This window comes from Coenobita brevimanus, chromosome 6 (genome assembly GCF_032717465.1).
Source record: "Coenobita brevimanus isolate Jiangsu-jjx chromosome 6, ASM3271746v2, whole genome shotgun sequence".
Lineage (NCBI taxonomy): Eukaryota > Metazoa > Arthropoda > Malacostraca > Decapoda > Coenobitidae > Coenobita > Coenobita brevimanus.
Genome location: NC_136959.1, coordinates 66,946,159 through 66,964,335, shown reverse-complemented (window position 1 = coordinate 66,964,335; position 18,177 = coordinate 66,946,159). Strand labels below are relative to the sequence as shown.

The window sequence follows — 18,177 nt, the reverse complement described above, 5'->3', positions numbered from 1 at the left end:
CAACAAGTTATTCTTCTACCTTATACTCTTCCTTCTATCCTCTTCCATAATCATCTTTTCACCTTATCTTTTTACCTACAATTCTTCCTTCCATCCTCTTGAATGTTTACAGTAATCGTCATTCTGTCTTTTATTCCCCATTCACTCCATTCAATCTTCTGTAACTCCTTCACTACAAAAAGCCTTTCCTATGATGAATAATCTTTCTGGTAGCCTGACAAAGAAACAGATGCAATTACAATAAGTGGTAAGTGAAGATATAAAAGGGTTCTCTAATCAAGTGCTGTACAATCATCTGTACCGCACCAGAATGAAATGTTAAAATGCACATCGCTGCTGCAAAGAAGCTATATACTGTAACTAATGGCACAACCGGTTTGCCAAGTAACCATCTCTCATTAACCTTTGGCATGGTGAAGGTTGTGAGTGTAAACCCATCTGAAGTGAGTCCCATTGCTTGAGTGACATTGGCTGGCAGCAGCTGAGATCCTTGTGGTAACTCTGATGGTGGTGGTGGCTGGGGATGGTTCACTGACTCTGAATCTGGGGATGGTGGCTGGGTTGCAGCAGCATCATCTTGAATCTGTAACATATCACCATCACTACCATCATTGCCCTGATCATCTCAAAGGCCACCATTCCATTAGGCAACCATGAGAGGTTGCCCGAGTACCACCATCTTGGGGACACCAAAATCCTACAATTAGCACAAAATCATTAGTCTACTTTAAACCATACTACACAACAGTCCAATCTACACAAAAATATTACCATTATCGGTACCGGTACAGTGATCCCTCGGTTATCATGGATAATTGGTACCAAGCATGATGAATGATTACGAAACTGCATGATAAAGAAAGCACAGAACCTATGGGATTTAACCTAACTAGTATCAGGCATCCCAACTGCAATCCAAAATTTTCCCTTTTACAATAATTTAGATCCACTTAATAAAAAGCTACATACTGTTATGGTATCAGAAACACACATAAGTAAGTAGTTTAGGAGACAGTGATGAAAAGGGCACACTAAGGAAGAAACATGTACCATAGAGACCTGAGACAGGCTTGAGGTAAGGGGTTCTGAACCTAAGGGATGGAGAGTTAGTGGTCTCCATCTCCAAGGATAACTCGGAGAGGATGGCCGATGTATCCCTCAATGCCACTGGAAACCACAGACACTGCACCATCATTCTCAAGAGAAACCACCTCAGGTGCACGATAAATTTGTGCCAAAAAAAGTGTGATAACAGGAGTGCAGATTTTCATCTTGCAGTGATAATAAAAACTGCTACAGCCAAGTGCACGAAAAGCAAGGATCACTGTATTATCATTATGATTAAAAAATTACAAGTTTGGAGGCTATTAGCAGAGCACAGTATTAAATATTTTCATATACCTGTATATAATAAAATTTCAGTGAAACTAACACAAACACTAATAGCAATTCCATATACAGTAAGACCTCACTATAACAGACTAATTTGGGCCCAAGCCATTCCGAAAAATGTGAAATTTTAATAAAAGTGACATCCGGACTTCCCCCTGCTAACCCAGACTTTTTTCGGTACATCAGACATTAGTTTGGATCGCACGAACGGTTTTTAAACTGTTCTGACTACCACTGCTGTGCTGTACGGTACTATGTTAACTTTACTACATTAATCAAATGGTGTAATATATACCGGTATGATAATACTGTACTGTACACTGATAACCATGTCTTTTATTTACCTTATTGTGGTGAACATAGCTGAAGTGGCAGGCAATCTGGAATGCTTCTGGCTTTATCGGACTTTTTCAGATTTAGCCAATGGGAATTTAGTTCAGTAGCTCCTTGTTTCCAATACAAGCGAATTCCAGTCTACTGAAGTCCGTTATATCGAGGTTTTACTGTATATTAAAGAAGCCACTCCCTCCAAGGCTGGCATGGAGCTGAGGCCTGGCCTCAGTCTCAAGGCCCAGACATCAACCTTGACCTTGATGCCAGGTGAAAAATGTTAAATCCGATGCCAAATCCACACGATGGCTTCAAGAGCTGATCAAGTGTGGCATGCATATATGTGCTCACTGCTCCACCACAAAGTTATATTGGTGTCATAATGCGAAGGCATCTCTCTCCTGCATCAAAACAATTAATTAGGGTATGGTATTCCACCCAAGCACTTTCATGATAATTCACACAATGAGTCTGTGGTGGATGACACTGAGGATGTTATGACTGGTAAATGGGGTATTTATGGTTGTGATAACAGTGGGGTTATTTTGCTTATGGTAAGTGAGGATGTAATGGTTGTGATAATGGCTTACGGTAGTAGTAAATGGCGGGTTATTGTTGTGGTAATGGGCCATTTTAGTTGCAGTAAGTAGAGGATACTACGGCAGTGATAACAGTGGAGGTTGTTATGGTTAAGGTAACAGTGGAGGTTGTTATGGTTGTAGTAACACAAGGGGACTTATGGTTGTGGTAACATGAGGGGATTGTTATGGTTGTGGTAAGTGGGGGTTGTTGTGGTTGTGGTTACAATGGGGGTTGTTATGATTGTGGTAAATGGAGGCTGTTGATTGTGGTAAGTGGGAGTTGTTATGGTTGTGGTAAGTGGGAGTTGTTATGGTTGTGGTAAGTGGGAGTTGTTATGGCTGTGGTAAGTGGGGTTGTTATGGCTGTGGTAACAGTGAGGGTTGTTATGGTTGTGATAAGTGGGGTTGTTATGGTTGTGGTAAGGGGGGTTGTTATGGTTGTGGTAAGGGGGGTTGTTATGGTTGTGGTAAGGGGGGTTGTTATGGTTGTGTTAACAGTAGGTGTTGTTATGGTTGTGTTAACAGTAGGTGTTGTTATGGTTGTGGTAAGTGGAGGTTGTTATGGTTGTGGTTGATGGGGTTATGGTTGTGGTAGGTGGGGTTCTTATGATTGTGGTGTGTGGGGTTGTTATGGTTGTGATAACAGGGGAGGCTGTTATGGTCATGGTATGTGGAGGTTGTTGACTATGGTAACAGTGGGGGTTGTTATGGTTGTTGTAAGTGGAGTTGTTATGGCTGTTGTAACAGTGGGGGTTGTTACAGTTGCGGTATGAGGAGGCTGTTGATTGGTAATGGGGGTTTTATGGTTGTTGTATGTGGAGGTTGTTGATTGTGGTAACAGTGGTGGTTGTTATGGTTGTGGTAAGTGGGGTTTGTTATGGCTGTGGTAAGAGGAGGTTGTTGATTGTGGTAACAGGGGCTGTTGTGGTTGTGGCAAGTGGAGGTGGTTTATTGAGGTAACAGTGGGGGGGTTGTTACGGCTGTGGTAAGTGGGGGTTGTTGGGTTGTTATGGCTGTTGTAAGTGGGGTTGTAATGGCTGTGATAACAGAAGGCATTGTTACAGTTGTGGTATATGGGCAGAAGAGGTTATAGTTAAGGTAAATGGAAGTTGTTGGGTTGTTATGGTTGTGGTAAGTGGAGATGTTATGGTTGTGATAACTGTAGGGGTTGTTATGGCTGTGGTAACAGTGGGAGTTGTTGGGTTGTTATGGTTGTGGTAAGTGGAGGTTGTTGATTGTAGTAACTGAGTTGTTACAGTTGTGGTATGTGGGGGTTGTTAAGGTTGTGAAAGTGGACATTGTTTGGTAACTGGTGGTTGTTATGGTTGAGATAAGTGGGGGTTATGATTGTGGTAAGTGGGGGTTATGATTGTGGTAAGTGGGGTTGTTATGGTTATGGTAACAGTGGGGGTTGTTATGGTTAACAGTGGGAGTTGTTATGGTTGTGGTAACAGTAGGGGTTGTTATGGTTGTGGTAACAGTAGGGGTTGTTAAGTGGGGTTGTTATGGTTATGGTAACAGTGGGGGTTGTTATGGTTGTGGTAACAGTAGGGGTTGTTATGGTTGTGGTAAGTGGGGTTGTTATGGTTGTGGTAACTGGGGGTTGTTATGGTTGTGGTAACAGTAGGGGTTGTTATGGTTGTGGTAACAGTAGGGGTTGTTATGGTTGTGGTAACGGGGTTGTTATGGTAAGTGGCATTGTTATGGATGTGTTAAGTGGAGGTTGTTATGACTGGTAAGTGGAGGTTGTTACGACTGGTAAGTGGGTTGTTACGGTTGTGGTAAGTGGGGTTGTTATGGTTGTGGTTAGTGGTTGTTATGGTTGTGGTTGGTGGGGGTTGTTATGGTCGTGGTTAGTGGGGGTTGTTATGGTTGTGGTAAGTGGAGGTTGTTGATTGTAGCAACTGTGAGTTATGGTTGTGGTAAGTGGGGGTTGTTATGGTTGTGGTGTGGGGGTTGTTAAGGTTGTGATAAGTGGGGGTTATGATTGTGGTAAGTGGGGTTGTTATGGTTAAGGTAACAGTGGGGGGTTGTTATGGTTGTGGTAACAGTGGGAGTTGTTATGGTTGTGGTAACAATGGGAGTTATGGTTGTGGTAACAGTAGGGGTTGACGGCTGTTATGGTTGTGGTAACTGGGGGCTGTTATGGTAAGTGGCACTGTTATGGTTGTGGTAAGTGGATGTGGTTAAGATTGTGGTAAGTGGAAGTTGTAATGGTTGTGGTAAGTGGAGGTTGTTATGGTTGTGGTAAGTGGGGGTTGTTATGGTTGTGGTAAGTGGGGAGTTGTAATGGTTGTGGTAAGTGGGGGTTGTAATGGTGGTAAGTGGGGACTGTTATGGTTGTGGTAAGTGGGGGTTGTTATGGTTGTGGTAAGTAGGGGTTATGGTTGTGGTAAGTAGGGGTTGTTATAGTTGTGGTAAGTAGGGTTGTTATGGTTGTGGTCAGTGGGGGTTGTTATGGTTGTGGTAAGTGGGGTTGTTATGGTTGTAGTCAGTGGGGGCTGTCATGGTTGTGGTCAGTGGGGATTGTTATGGTTGTGGTAAGTGGGGGTTGTTATGGTTGTGGTAAGTGGGGGTTGTTATGGATGAGGTAAGTGAGGTTGTTACGGTATGGCTGTGATATCAGTATGGTTATGGCAATGGGTGAGTTGTGGCAGTGGTGGGGTCTGTACTATAGGTAAGGACAAGTGCTCGTGGGCCCTTCGGGCCCCTCGCACTTGCTCCTGCGGAGGGCTCTCGCACTTATGTGCTGTTAAAGTGTAACATTGTCACTATCGACCGTCAAGGCGACATAGAAGGTCCACGATGATCCGCGTATGTGCTGTTCTAGTCTAACGTTGTCGCTTGGATTTTTTGCAGCTAACCAACTGATCGTGTTATTTGCAGCTTCGGGATTGGAACCCAAGTTGTCCGAACGCAAGTCCGAAATACACACAGACACACGGCTACTACTAGGCCTAGAGTGTATCTTAAGTCCTACCTATGGGGAAAAAAAATCTACGGAGATCCTACGCCGGGCGGCGGGAGTAGCGTTTTTTGGTCAAAATGTGATCGCTCATTAAATATGGTTAAAGTTTTTCAATCGTGATGGGACCAATTTTTTCACATCAGAGAATTTTTTGAGATTTTTGTGCCATTTTTGGTGCGATCTGAATGTATAGTTTCGGCTGCCCAACACACACATACACACACACGGCTAGTGCTATAGTATATTAAAAGTAGAAGGGTAGAGTTGTGATAATTGTTGGGTTTGTGGATGCTGTGAGGATTGTGGTTGTGCAGGGACTGGCTGTGGTAATGGTGGTGGTAGTGGGTGACGTAGTAGTGGTGGTCGTGGTTGTGGTGATGCTGGAGGGTGTGGCAGTAGTGGTGGTGGTAATGGGTGACGTAGCAGTGGTGGTCGTTGTTGTCGTGATGCTGGAGGCTGTGGCAGTAGTGGTGGTGGTGGAGGTTGTGGCAGTAGTGGTGGTGGTGGAGGTTGTGGCAGTAGTGGTGGTGGTGGAGGTTGTGGCAGTAGTGGTGGTGGAGGTTGTGGCAGTAGTGGTGGTGGAAGTTGTGGCAGTAGTGGTGGTGGAGGTTGTGGCAGTAGTGGTGGTGTTGTGGCAGTAGCAGTGGTGGAGGATGTGACAGTGATGTCCATTGTGGTAGTGGTGGTGGAGGTTGTGAAGGTTATGGCAGTGCTGGGATTGTCTGTGGTGGTGGTGGGTTACGTGGTAGTGGTCGGCGTTGTGGTAGTGGTAGAGGGAGCTGTGGTGGTGGTGGTGCGTGCTGTGGTAGTGGTGGTGGGAGCTGTGGTAGTGGTGAGTCTGTGGTAGTGGTGGAGAGGGTTGTAGTAACGGTCGGGGTTACGGCAGTGGTGGTGGGGGGCTGCGGTAGTAGTGGTGGGGGGCTGTGGCAGTAGCAGTGGGGGGGCTGTGGTAGTGGTGGTGGGGGGTTGTGGTAATGGTGGTGGTGGGGACTGTGGTAGTGGTGGTTGTGATAATGATAGTGGTGGGAGTTGTGGTAACCGTTGAGATAATGATAATGGTGGGGGTTGTGATAATGGCGAGGGTTGTGATAATGGTGGAGGTTACAGTAATGGTGGGGGTTGTGGTAATAGTGAGGGTGGTGATGGTGGGGGCTGTGGTAATGATAGTGGGCGCTGTTGAAATGGTTAATAATGGTGGGGTTATGGTAATGGGATCTGATATTGGTATTGTTGTGATAACAGTGGGGGTTATGATGGGGTTTGTGGTAAAAGTGGCGGTGATGGTGGTGGGATCAATGGTAATGGTGGGAGCTGTGGTAGTGATGGTCGGATCGGTTGTATGGATAAGTAGCGATAGTACGGACTGCGGCTGTGGGTTGTGGCAATGTGGGATTTGGTAATGGAGATCGTGAATTTAAGGGTTGTGAGGGTGGTGAAAAGGAACAACCGGAGGAAATTGATAATATTAAAGTAACACAGCATAAAATACCTCGAGGTGACCATTACTGATTGAAAGGATTGTATAAGAGAACATAAATTAACTACAAAAGGCGGAAATCTATGTATATCAGATAACATCCATAACCTCAAGAAGCTGCAACCGAGTGAAAACAGGAAAAATATTCTGTAAAAATGTGGCTCTGCCAAGTATGCTGCACAACAGAAGCTATACAGTATGTTTATCAACAAAGGCGAAATCAACGAACTTCAAATAGGCCTAATAGAAAACATGGCTTATAAAAGAATCTTTCGAGCACCAAATTATACCCCAGGTTGTGCACTTAGAGCTGAAACTGGCACGTCAACTTCATGTACAGCAGACATACAAAGTAAATTATCATATGTCAGATACATTTTGGATGATCAAATAAACTAGTAGAAGCAGTATTTTCTGATCAACATGAAAACCAAAGCACAAGCTGGGCTACATTAATAAAATGCTATCTACAAAAAGTAAGGACTAGCAAAAGAAAAGAAACTGAAATTAAAAGTGAATATTATTGACGCAAATATGTAAAGCAGAAATACTTGGCAAGACCACACTAGAATACTACAGACAGTGGAAGTACGAAATTAAAGAAGATATACTGGTTCCTTGAAAGCAGTGATAAGAAACAGGGAAGTGAGCATGGAAGTGAAAAAGTTACTACATGACAGAATTGTGATACCAACTCTAACGTATAGAAGTGAAGTTTGGACGTTGTTGGAAGGACACAAGGCAAGAGTGACAGCAGTGGAAATGAGTTATTTAAGAGGAGCCTGTGGAGTCACATGGAGAGACAGGCTGACAAATGAGGATATAAAGGAGCTTTGTGGTAAGGATGTGGATGTGATAGGAAGCGTTATGAGGAACACACAGAGGTGGTTTGACCATGTGGAGAGGATGGAGGGTGAGAGACTGACGAGGAGAGTGTATGTGAGGTGGAGGGGGCGACAGGGAGGGGGAAGCCGAGGATGAGATGGAGGAATGGAGTGGAGAGGTATATGAGAGCAGGGCAGTGAAATGGCGGGGGACAGGGCGACGTGGAGGCGATTTGTTTGTGGCCACCCCGTGCGGGATTAAGGCAATAGATAGATATACAGATAGATAGACACTGGGATTCGTCAACACTGTTCAGAGCACGAACAAACACACTGAACTTAAACTGGAGAAAAAACACAATAATGAGGAAACAGTGTGTCCGATGTGCGATTTTGAAAATGAAACATTAGGACACTTTATACTAGACTGTGAAGGGTTAAATGAAGTGACCCAAAAATACGGTAACGTATTGCAAGTCTTTTCCACAGAACAGAACAGATATAATCAAAACCATACTTCTGTTTGGAAATAATAAAGAATAAGTAAAGGAAAACAGAAAAACAATATATGAACTGCGGAAACTAAAAGAAAATAAGTTATCAGAGCACGGCGTACCGTAATAAAAAAAGACAAAAGGATAAGGAGCGGGCGCCGATACAAAGGTTACGCCCCACCTACTACTACTACTACTGAGGTAACGGTAGTGAGGGTGTGGATTGTGGTAGTGGTGTGCGGTGTGGTAGTGGTGAGCGCTGTGGTAATGATAGGTGATGTGATGTAGGTAGGGAATGTGGTAATGTGTGTGATGCAGGTGGAGGCTGCGGTAGTGGTGGTGGTTGTAACTGTGGGGCTTAAGTAAAGGTATGTTGAGGTGAACGGCAGCAGTTATTTTAGTGATGAGGATGTGTTGCAGGTAGTTGAAGTAATGGTGGGACGTGTGATGTAAGCACAGGTTGTAGTTGTGATGTCGGGTGTGATGCGGGCAGGGACAGATGACAGTGGTAGTGATGTAGTTATGGAAAAGACAGATGTTGCAATATTTTATCAGGAAGTGGTGGTGGGGTTGTAATCGTGCGGAGGTGATGGAAATGGTAGTTGACTGTGGTTGTAGCTGTGGTTATAAAGTTGTACAGGAGTGATAAATGTTGGGATGGTGGTGGGGGTGTGGTAATAATGGTGAATGTTATGCAAGCTGTGTGTAGGATATAAATATTTTATCATCAATTTGTCGTTTCCCGCGGAATGTTGGTAAATTTGAAGGAGCTGTGTGAGTATTCAATGGGTCATAATGATCAAGGGTATCGGATGAATGAAACCTGACGATATACATATCCGGAAGACGTTCTAGTTCAGAATGGAGCGACAGTCTCACATTCACAGCAGCGATTCCCCAGCGAAAAGATTTTACTAAGGACCGGTAGAAGTAATTACTAAATGACACCCAACTCATTTCGACGATTATTGCCAATTCTAATAACATACCCAGCCATTTTCAATAAAAGATTACGACTATGATTTAATGCGGTACGACATTTTTCCCCTCGGGATGCACTTCCACCTGAAGTCACGACTAGATAAGAATCCTGCCGAGCTGCAGCTGCGGGAGAACTAACTGCTGCAATATGTAAAGACGTAGTCTAGGATATATTCTACTAAGTGAACAATATTTTCATTGTAAGCGACTGTGAGCCTTGGAGAACTACATCTTGCTTACTAAAAACTTTCCCCCGAGTATGGTTATTTGCCTACAACAATCTCCAAGAAAGTTTTGCCCACTACAGAATATACAAATGCCACCGCTTACGTTGAAAATGGAAATATGAATACTGCCCCTTGATCTTTTCATATTATTTAAAATTTTATTCACATATGACAATACATTTTCCAAATGTGTTAGCAAAGACTGACGAATCAGATCAGTCACATAAAATTACGGAATTTTGTAATAACTACCGTATATTTGCTGAAGGTGTAAGTCAAGACCCACCACCCACTTTTGTTTGTATATGTATTAAGCATACTTTTTAAAAAATCACTCATCACTATCTCGCTCCCCACAGACCGCAATACATCATAAGTCCTTTCTACAATGTAGCTATTCCAAGAATCGGAAGTCATGTCATTTCCTTTTTTTTTTGGGGGGGGGAGAGGTGATTTGCTAAACTATTTACAACTATGAATACCCTGGTGCAATTAACACAAACGTACTGCTCTATGAATTTATAAATGGCAACTTAGGCTGAATCTTTTTACAGCTCCTCACCTCCAGCTCTTCCTTAATTGGGAATGTCTGGCTTGTCGATGCATATGTCTCATTCCCATGTTTCCTGCCCGCTTTAGGGTGCTTGCTCATGGTGTGGTTCGAGTGTTCAGCTTTCACGTTCCTCACTGCTTGCGGTGTTCTACCCTCCATGCCGGTGCTTCGTAATGGAGCTTTCTTAAACCTCATTGTACCCTGCTTCTCATTCAAACAGCCTATTTGAAAGGCATCATTTACATATTTACAACTAAAGCTTTAGATATAGCATTTCACAGCAGCTCTGAGTACCCCTTCCGATGCGTAGTCGTCCGATGACGGATTTCCACATTCGGGCCACCTGGCATATTAATTCGTCACTTTCATATTCACTTTCAGTACTCAACCACTTCGGGACACGTGAAAACCCATGTGATCCACAGAAAAAATATATATATATACACCGAGAGAATGAAACTCTTGAATACCATATGCTAACAAACTTCCCCTGGATGAGAAGCCTGTACTCGACGTTGCCCAAATAACAAGTACTGACTGGCGCCAACATGTTTCACAGACCAACACTGGATTTTTTCGGTCGATATTTTCACACGCATTTACAACCTCTCTCACAATCACATAGGGAAAAATAACTCCAAAATATCAAACATACGCAAGCACTGCCTTTATTTCAGGTCATCGTATTCAGTATTACATGAGTCTTGTAAAATATTAGCGGTTATGAGAAAGGTAACGTAGCTAGCCTCGCAAAAGGTCCACGTCAAGTCGAGACGAGTACAGACGAGACCGCTGAGCTCGCATTCACAATACCCGGAAACAAAAGAATACAGTAATCAACTTAATTTCATCATAATTTAATTAATAGTATGTACACTAGTGAGCTGGCTTTTGAGCCATGACTAAACAATTACACCGTATGTGATCCCGTGGAAAGTAACGCAGGTGAGATCGTCCTGTTGCCACACGTCGCTATAATGGCAGTCATGCTACAGTTATAGTATGTATCTAAATTTAGAATGATGTCCGGTTAAGCCTTTAAGTACGCAGTATCTTAAAAATATTATACGTTCACAATAACTTCAGGAGTTTACGGATCTCCGCAATATAATCAAATGTAACAAATTATCTGTACACAAACTGGCAAGGTATGATAAAGGTGGATAGCAGTAAAGGAGTAAAACGGAAATAAAGCTGAAGTTATTAACGAATAGGAAATCGGATGAAAAATTGAAAATGATACAACAATGTGGATACCGGACGTGGGAATAAACAGAAAAGGAGCAAAACAAAGCAGGAATGAAAGAAAAGCTGAAGGAATGAACAAGTAATGATAAATCGGATGAAAATGATACAAAAATTTGGATACTGGACGTGGGGAAAGGAGCAAACCAAAGTAAGAATGAAAAAACGACACACGAGGAGTGATATAGAAGGATGGGCGACACAACGAGCTAGACGAAAAACGTGTTCAATATTAACAAAGTATCCACTACTCAACTCTTGAATATTAAACGTCGGTATCGTCTATAACAACGCAAAAAACACAAGGGAATACGGTTATAAGAGTGGGAATCCTGAAAGAAGCCGACAAAATTAATGACAAGATGTACCGTACACTGGCTACTAACCAAAATGCAAGCGAGGAGGAGGGCTATATAGTGTACTGCTGATGCGAACAAACTAAACTACAGAGTGAGGCCCAAGGTGTCCGTAAACCTCCAGCACTCCCAACATCCCTGCCACCCTCATGAGTTCAGCGTGTGTTGACGTGTTCGTCTCTCTCTCTCTCTCTCTCTCTCTCTCTCTCTCCTGCAAAACGTCCTTTGTATTTTTTTTTTCCCTGCTGCCGCAAATTAAGACATTTGACAGTAAACAGGTTGATGTAAATTGTTTCAAACTCCTCCAGGCCTTATAGTCTCTCATAAACTGTATAAAATTATATGCTGATAGGAATAAACTACAAACGACGTCCCTCAGTTGCAGAAGTTAAGGTAACTACAGGAATGATTAGGGCGACGCTACCAAATAACCTGGTACACCAACCTCCAACAAATATAATCGTCACATTTTCTCCCCTCCCTCACAAAAAATGAGGTGATAATAACGAGTACCCCTAGTGCATCACTTGCCCCCTACAATCGGTCAAAAGACCGAACCTTAGATCTTGTCTTTTGACCGTATCCAAAATCACATTGCTTCATCCTTGTCTGACCTTTAATCCGTCCATCCAGTTTGGTCTGAACCGATCAAAAATGTCTGAGCTAACCTTGCCTTGTGCCAGACGCCTCGATCCCGTTTGGGGTGGCCACAAACAAATCGCCTCCATGTCGCCCTGTCCCCCGCCATTTCACTGCCCTGCTCCCAACTCACACACCCCTATCGTATACCTCTCCATCTCATCCTCGGCCTCCCCCTCCCTCTTCCCCCCTCCACTTCACTCACATACACACTCTTCGTCAGTCTTTCACCCTCTATCCTCTCCACATGGCCAAACCACCTCAGTGTGTTCCTCATAACGCTTCCTATCACATCCACATCCACACCACAACGCTCCTTTATATCCTCATTTGTCAGCCTCCCTCTCCATGTGACTCCACAGGCTCCTCTTAAATAACTCATTTCCACTGCTCTCACTCTTGACTTGTGTCCTTACAACAACGTCCAAGCTTCACTTCCATACGTTAGAGTTGGTATCACAATACTGTCATGCAGTAACTTTTTCACTTCCATGCTCACTTCCCTATTTCTTATCACTGATTTCAAAGAACCAGCAACCTTTCTTCCTTGCTGTACCCTTTCAAGCACTTCACCCTCCAAACCTCCATCCTTACTCATCACACTACCCAAGTACTTAAACGTACTCACATTTTCCAATTCCTCACCATCCAACCTCGCTGTACATTCGCTGACTTCACCTCTCTCAAAGACCATCACTTTACTCTTCCCTACATTCACCTTTAGATTCCGTTTCTTGCACACTCTCCCAAACTCATCCACCAAGCCTTGCAGCTCCCCTTCGTCTTCACTCAACAACACAGTATCATCAGCAAACAACAGTATAGGGAGTTTCCAAACACTATCCTCTCTCACAAGGGCCACTCCAACATCCACTACCCTACCTTGTACCTCTTTTATTATCCCATCCATGTACAGATTGAACAACCATGGAGACATGACACATCCCTGTTTCAACCCAACCTTCAAAGAGAATAATTCACTTAGTTCACCATCCACACGCACTGCAGCCTTAGCACCATCATACATACTCTTCACAGCATTCAACAACTTCCCATCTACTCCAAATATTCTTAATACTTTCCACAATCCTTGTCTATCCACCCTGTCATATGCTTTCTCCAAATCCATGAAAGCCGCATACAACTTCTTTCCCTTCTCTAGAAACTTTTCCACTAAAGACCTAAGAATGAATATCTGATCAACACAACCTCTTCCCTTCCTAAAGCCTCCCTGTTCTTCTCCAACTAATTCCTCTGTTCTTTCTCTAACTCTGTCAATATGTATCCTACAATACACTTTTCGTATTATACTAAGATGACAAATGCCCCTATGATTACCACACACTTCTTTTTCCCCTTTTCCTTTGTACATGGGAATAATTATACCTGACTTCCAATCCTCCGGGACTCTACCTTTCTCCCAGGCCAATATGCGCATCTTCCACATCCATTCTACTACTATCTCTCCCCCATGCTTCAGCATTTCACCACACACTCCATCAATTCCTGGGGCTTTCCCCAGTTTAACTTTCTTCATTGCTTCCACAACTTCTATCCTACTGATTTCTTCCTGTCTTCTCACCTCCCTCCTTCTCCTAGCCATTCCCCAGCCACTTATACTCGCATTACTTCCATCCTGTATGTTCAACAATTCCTTAAAGTGTTCTCTTCATCTGCTCAAAATTAAACAGCTTCATCCTTCACTGATCCTCAACGCTTTAACAAAACTGGGTCCAAATCAAAGAGCAAACAACTTGGAATTATAAAGCCGAACATTTGATCTTGGCCTGTGACCATGACCTCTGACTGTTCTATAAAAAAAAAAAAAAAAGCCAACTTCATGTTTGTTTGACTCCTTTCACGAAGTTTGTTCCAAATCTGATAAAATCACTGGCATATTTTAAAAACCGTCACTTATTCCCTGGCTACATTATTCAAGAACATAAAAAGAAGACTGTGGATGATGATGGACTGACATTAAAAAGACCAAAATTCACACGAGATCCTTTTACAGACCCATGATTGCACAATCATTCCCATAAACCGTCAGGAAGAATTGTACTGTAAAAGCGTAATTACTGACGAGAAAATACCAAACCATGTTGGATACTCCTCAGTCATTTGCGCAATTACTGTATACCACGGTTATGCCTGCGCAATCACGACTGACCGTGCATGAGGTCACTAGCAACTTGTCGGCGCGCGTTCTCCCGATGGGTAGTGCCACTCCCCCTCTTTTGTGGACTAGTTGGTTCACGTTTTTCAGACATTCGCCAGCTTGGATGGCGTAGCCTGTCACAGTTCTAGCGGCAGTGGTCGTGGGATTTGGGCTTAGAGTCAAAAGTTTAGAGGCAGTGTATTTACTCGCAATGGTGAAATCTTGAGTATTAACCAAAGGTAAGGCACTGTAACGTTTATACCAGTACCTGATTAAATCATATTGAACGACTGTTGAATCTACGCTCTATCAATTGTTGGTAAAAATAACACTTCCATGAAATCTGCGCTGCATAAATACAAAACTTTCATTATATCAGTAAAATTAATATGCTGAATCATAACTGAATGCATGCATATCATCATTCACAATTCTTTTGGCTGGAATTCGATCACCTGAAACATCCATGGAGCAATTCTCTATATAATCTATGTACGCTGCAGGGATTATTCAAAAGTAGTCAAGGCGGGAAACACAGACTATATATATATATATATATATATATATATATATATATATATATATATATATATAGTATGTGTGTGTGTGTGTGTGCATATATATATATATCGTCATATACTGTACAATATATGCATATAATACGTATATACATACATATACAGATAGGCAGATATATGGAGGGTCTTCATAATTTGACCAGTTACTGTATAGTAGGGTAATGAATTTAAGCGCAGTTATGCAGTAATAAGTGAAATTATTAAAGCTACATGGAGATCATCTGTCCTGTAAATATGCGATGAAAGTAATGCAGTAGCCTACTGTACTCTTCAGTCGCCAAGGCAAGCTAACTAACCCCTTCAACCCGGGAATTATTCCCGATATTTCCATTTCATATTCAGCCACAGACACACTTTTCCTAGTTGGAGCGGCTTTATATAGTTTTCTATAATCTCTTCACATTTCGGTGCTCTCCTTAGCTATATATCGTCTCAGCAAACAAAAATGCGCAATCAGAGTGAAATGGTTAACTCCGAACAGCTTTCGTTGACAGACGTCTCACCGAAGCTTATATATAGAGAGATAGATAGATAGATAGATAGATATAATGACGTTAACAACCAAAAATTACCCAATGCTGAAACATTTTACGTTTCCATTTGTCGTCCAACGCCTTTCATGATACATTATTGCTACCGTCAGACAGGTTTATGCAGCACAATGTGTAATGAAAGGCTTGGATAGTCCCCATTAATCCCTGCAATATGCTTACGTCTACTCTTGCTTCCGCGATATTATTTTATTCAGTCTAACATAGTACGATTAACAATTAATATGTACACATAGCCTAAGTGTTTGCATATATATATATATATATATATATATATATATATATATATATATACCGTATATATATATATATATATATATATATATATATATCCCATTGGATCCCAGGGGTGCTGGACGAGGCATGGCACTGGGTGGGTACTAAGCGTACCGCCCTCCGCCTATCAGCAGATAGTTGAGAAGCTCATAGGTCCCTACCCGGAGGTTCCCTACTTTGTAAAGACTTGAAAAATCCCAGTTCTGTCCAATATTCCGGACACTGGGCTCAATGGGTTAAAGAGACTGATAGGTTTGCCAGTCATTAACCCATTGGATCCCAGGGGTGCTGGACGAGGCATGGCACTGGGAGGGTACTAAGCATACCGCCCTCCGTCTATCGGCTCATAGTCGCCAAGCTCATAGGTCCCTACTCGGGGGTTCCCTACTTTATAGACTTGAAAAATCCCAGTTCTGTCCACACACTGGGTTCCAATGGGATAGGCCTATATATATATATATATATATATATATATATATATATATATATATATATATATATATACTGTAATAAAGAAACCTCAAGCTAACAAAGAAGTCTGTTGAAGGAACATTGTCTCAAAAATTCTTTATTTGGTGCACGCTTCCGGAAAAAGATGAAGATATACGGCACCGCCATACTCACTGGTGTAACTGTTCTGAAAAATAACCAGAATTAGTGTAATACTTGGTTCCGATGAAAACACGAACCTCATTAAATGGCACCGCTGTCTTCGTCTGTGCTGTCATAAGCTGGACACTGTAGCTTGAAGTGGTGCCAGGACCTCCAACAGTCATGGGATGGGAAGGATTAACGGAGGGTTTGTCTACTGTGTGATTTGTGGGGTCACCTGAGCATAATGGTCGATTTACTGGCAGTGAAGGTCCGACAGGGATAGTGCTATTTGTAACACTTAACGGCATATGTGATTTACCTGAACACGATTTGTTGCTGAACGTGTTAATGGTGCTCTGCTGTAAGACGGGCATATTGTGTGTACTGTGTTCAGAGAGTGAGTCTGCATTTGGAGAATCAAAAATTTCATCAGGGGGTGTAGGTGGAACAGTGGGAATGTACTGTCGCAAATCACTGTCATTTAATTCATAAAGTTGGGGATTTGGTGCATTAGTTAATTCATAAAGCGTGTTAGGCGGTGGAGTGTGTGAAGTGCTACCCATGTTCTGAAATTAAAGAACGTACATTAAAATGACATTTCATTTACTCTGAGGAAAAAAAAAAGTGATAACAGGTGAGATAAGTTTTGCAGTTTCTAAAACCAAACCTCCATATCCTTAACAGCAGGAACTTATCTAATTAGCCAAGCAAAACTGGTGTCCAAGTTAAAATATAATTCTAAACAAACAGTTCACGGTATCTGCACTATTTTCACGTACGGCGTCAACAATGATAATAATAATCTATAGCAAGACGCCATGATTCAATAAGGGAAGGCGTTTCACTAAGTTGCCGGTAGCTGTTTTACGGGAAGGGGCACTAATCCCCGGCCAACCCACTTGTTGATACGTAGGGAACACATAACCGTTGTTTATATGGTTACCTCCCAGCGTTGTAAATGTTTCCTGGCTTACAGGAAACCATTTAGCTTGTCACTCGATATAAAGCCACCTGAAAATGAAGAAGAGCAAGAAAAAGTGACAGAAATGATGGAACTTGGGAAGTAAAGGCAGACAGAAAACGAATTATAAAGGTGATGGAAGTAGACAGCACCACATAAATGAATGATGGTAATAATAATAATAATAATAATAATAATAATTCCATCCATCCATCCATCGTCCAATTCCAAGTTGCTTCATGAGAAGCGTAAGAGCCCGGGGCTAGGCAAGTTGGTCCTGACTTAAAATGAGTGATCAACCTCACTCATCCCTGAGCGGCATTACGTAAGCAGTAAACCCCAACCAACCCTTGGATATAAACCTGCACCGGCTCAATCCGATTGGAGCGCCTTGATTACTAAACCACCAGGCGCCATAATTTGGCTATATGATTACCACCCAGCATAATAATTGGTTTCCTGGTGTACAGTAAACCATTTGGCTTGTCACTCAGTATAGAGTCACCCACAGGCAGGAGGAGGAAGAATGAAGGGAAAAAAGACAAAAGAGGGAGTGTAAAGTCACCACCAGGCAGGAGAAGAAGGAAAGGAAAGAAGGGAGGGAAGGGAAGACACCCAATGCAGCACCACATCAAGTGAGCGCCCCTACCTATTAATAATAATAATAATAATAATTCGGCCAAAGAAAGTAGTTTAATCGACAGTGATGAGTAGGCCTATCTGTATATACACTAGTTACGTCAGAATCTATTATATAGAAATGATTCATAAGCCATAGATATATCGAAGTTGTACAGCAGATATGCAAAGAATTGATGGCCCGTAATCGTACGCCTGGCACAACCATGCAGGAAAGAAAACGAAAGTGTGTTATGCGCAGCACTTTTACCCAAAATATTGCCATTCAGGCAAGCAACATACCTTTATCTCCATAAGCGAGTTGTATATAGTACTTCAGCTGAGTTGAAAGTATGACACTTTACATTCTTCAA

At 42.4% G+C, this 18,177-nt stretch overlaps 1 protein-coding gene across 1 annotated transcript in view; it reads right to left on the bottom strand.

The window, feature by feature from the left end:
- Positions 1–16,442, bottom strand: part of LOC145401738 (uncharacterized) — a 59,159-nt gene extending 42,717 nt beyond the window's left edge. The window contains exons 1-2 of the mRNA XM_080273922.1: positions 16,320–16,442; positions 404–583 (exon numbers count right to left, since the gene is read on the bottom strand). Of these exons, the coding sequence (XP_080130048.1) occupies positions 404–583; positions 16,320–16,406 (267 nt within the window). The 5' untranslated portion in view covers positions 16,407–16,442. The remainder of the gene's footprint in view (positions 1–403; positions 584–16,319) is intronic.
- Positions 16,443–18,177: the final 1,735 nt, after the last annotated feature.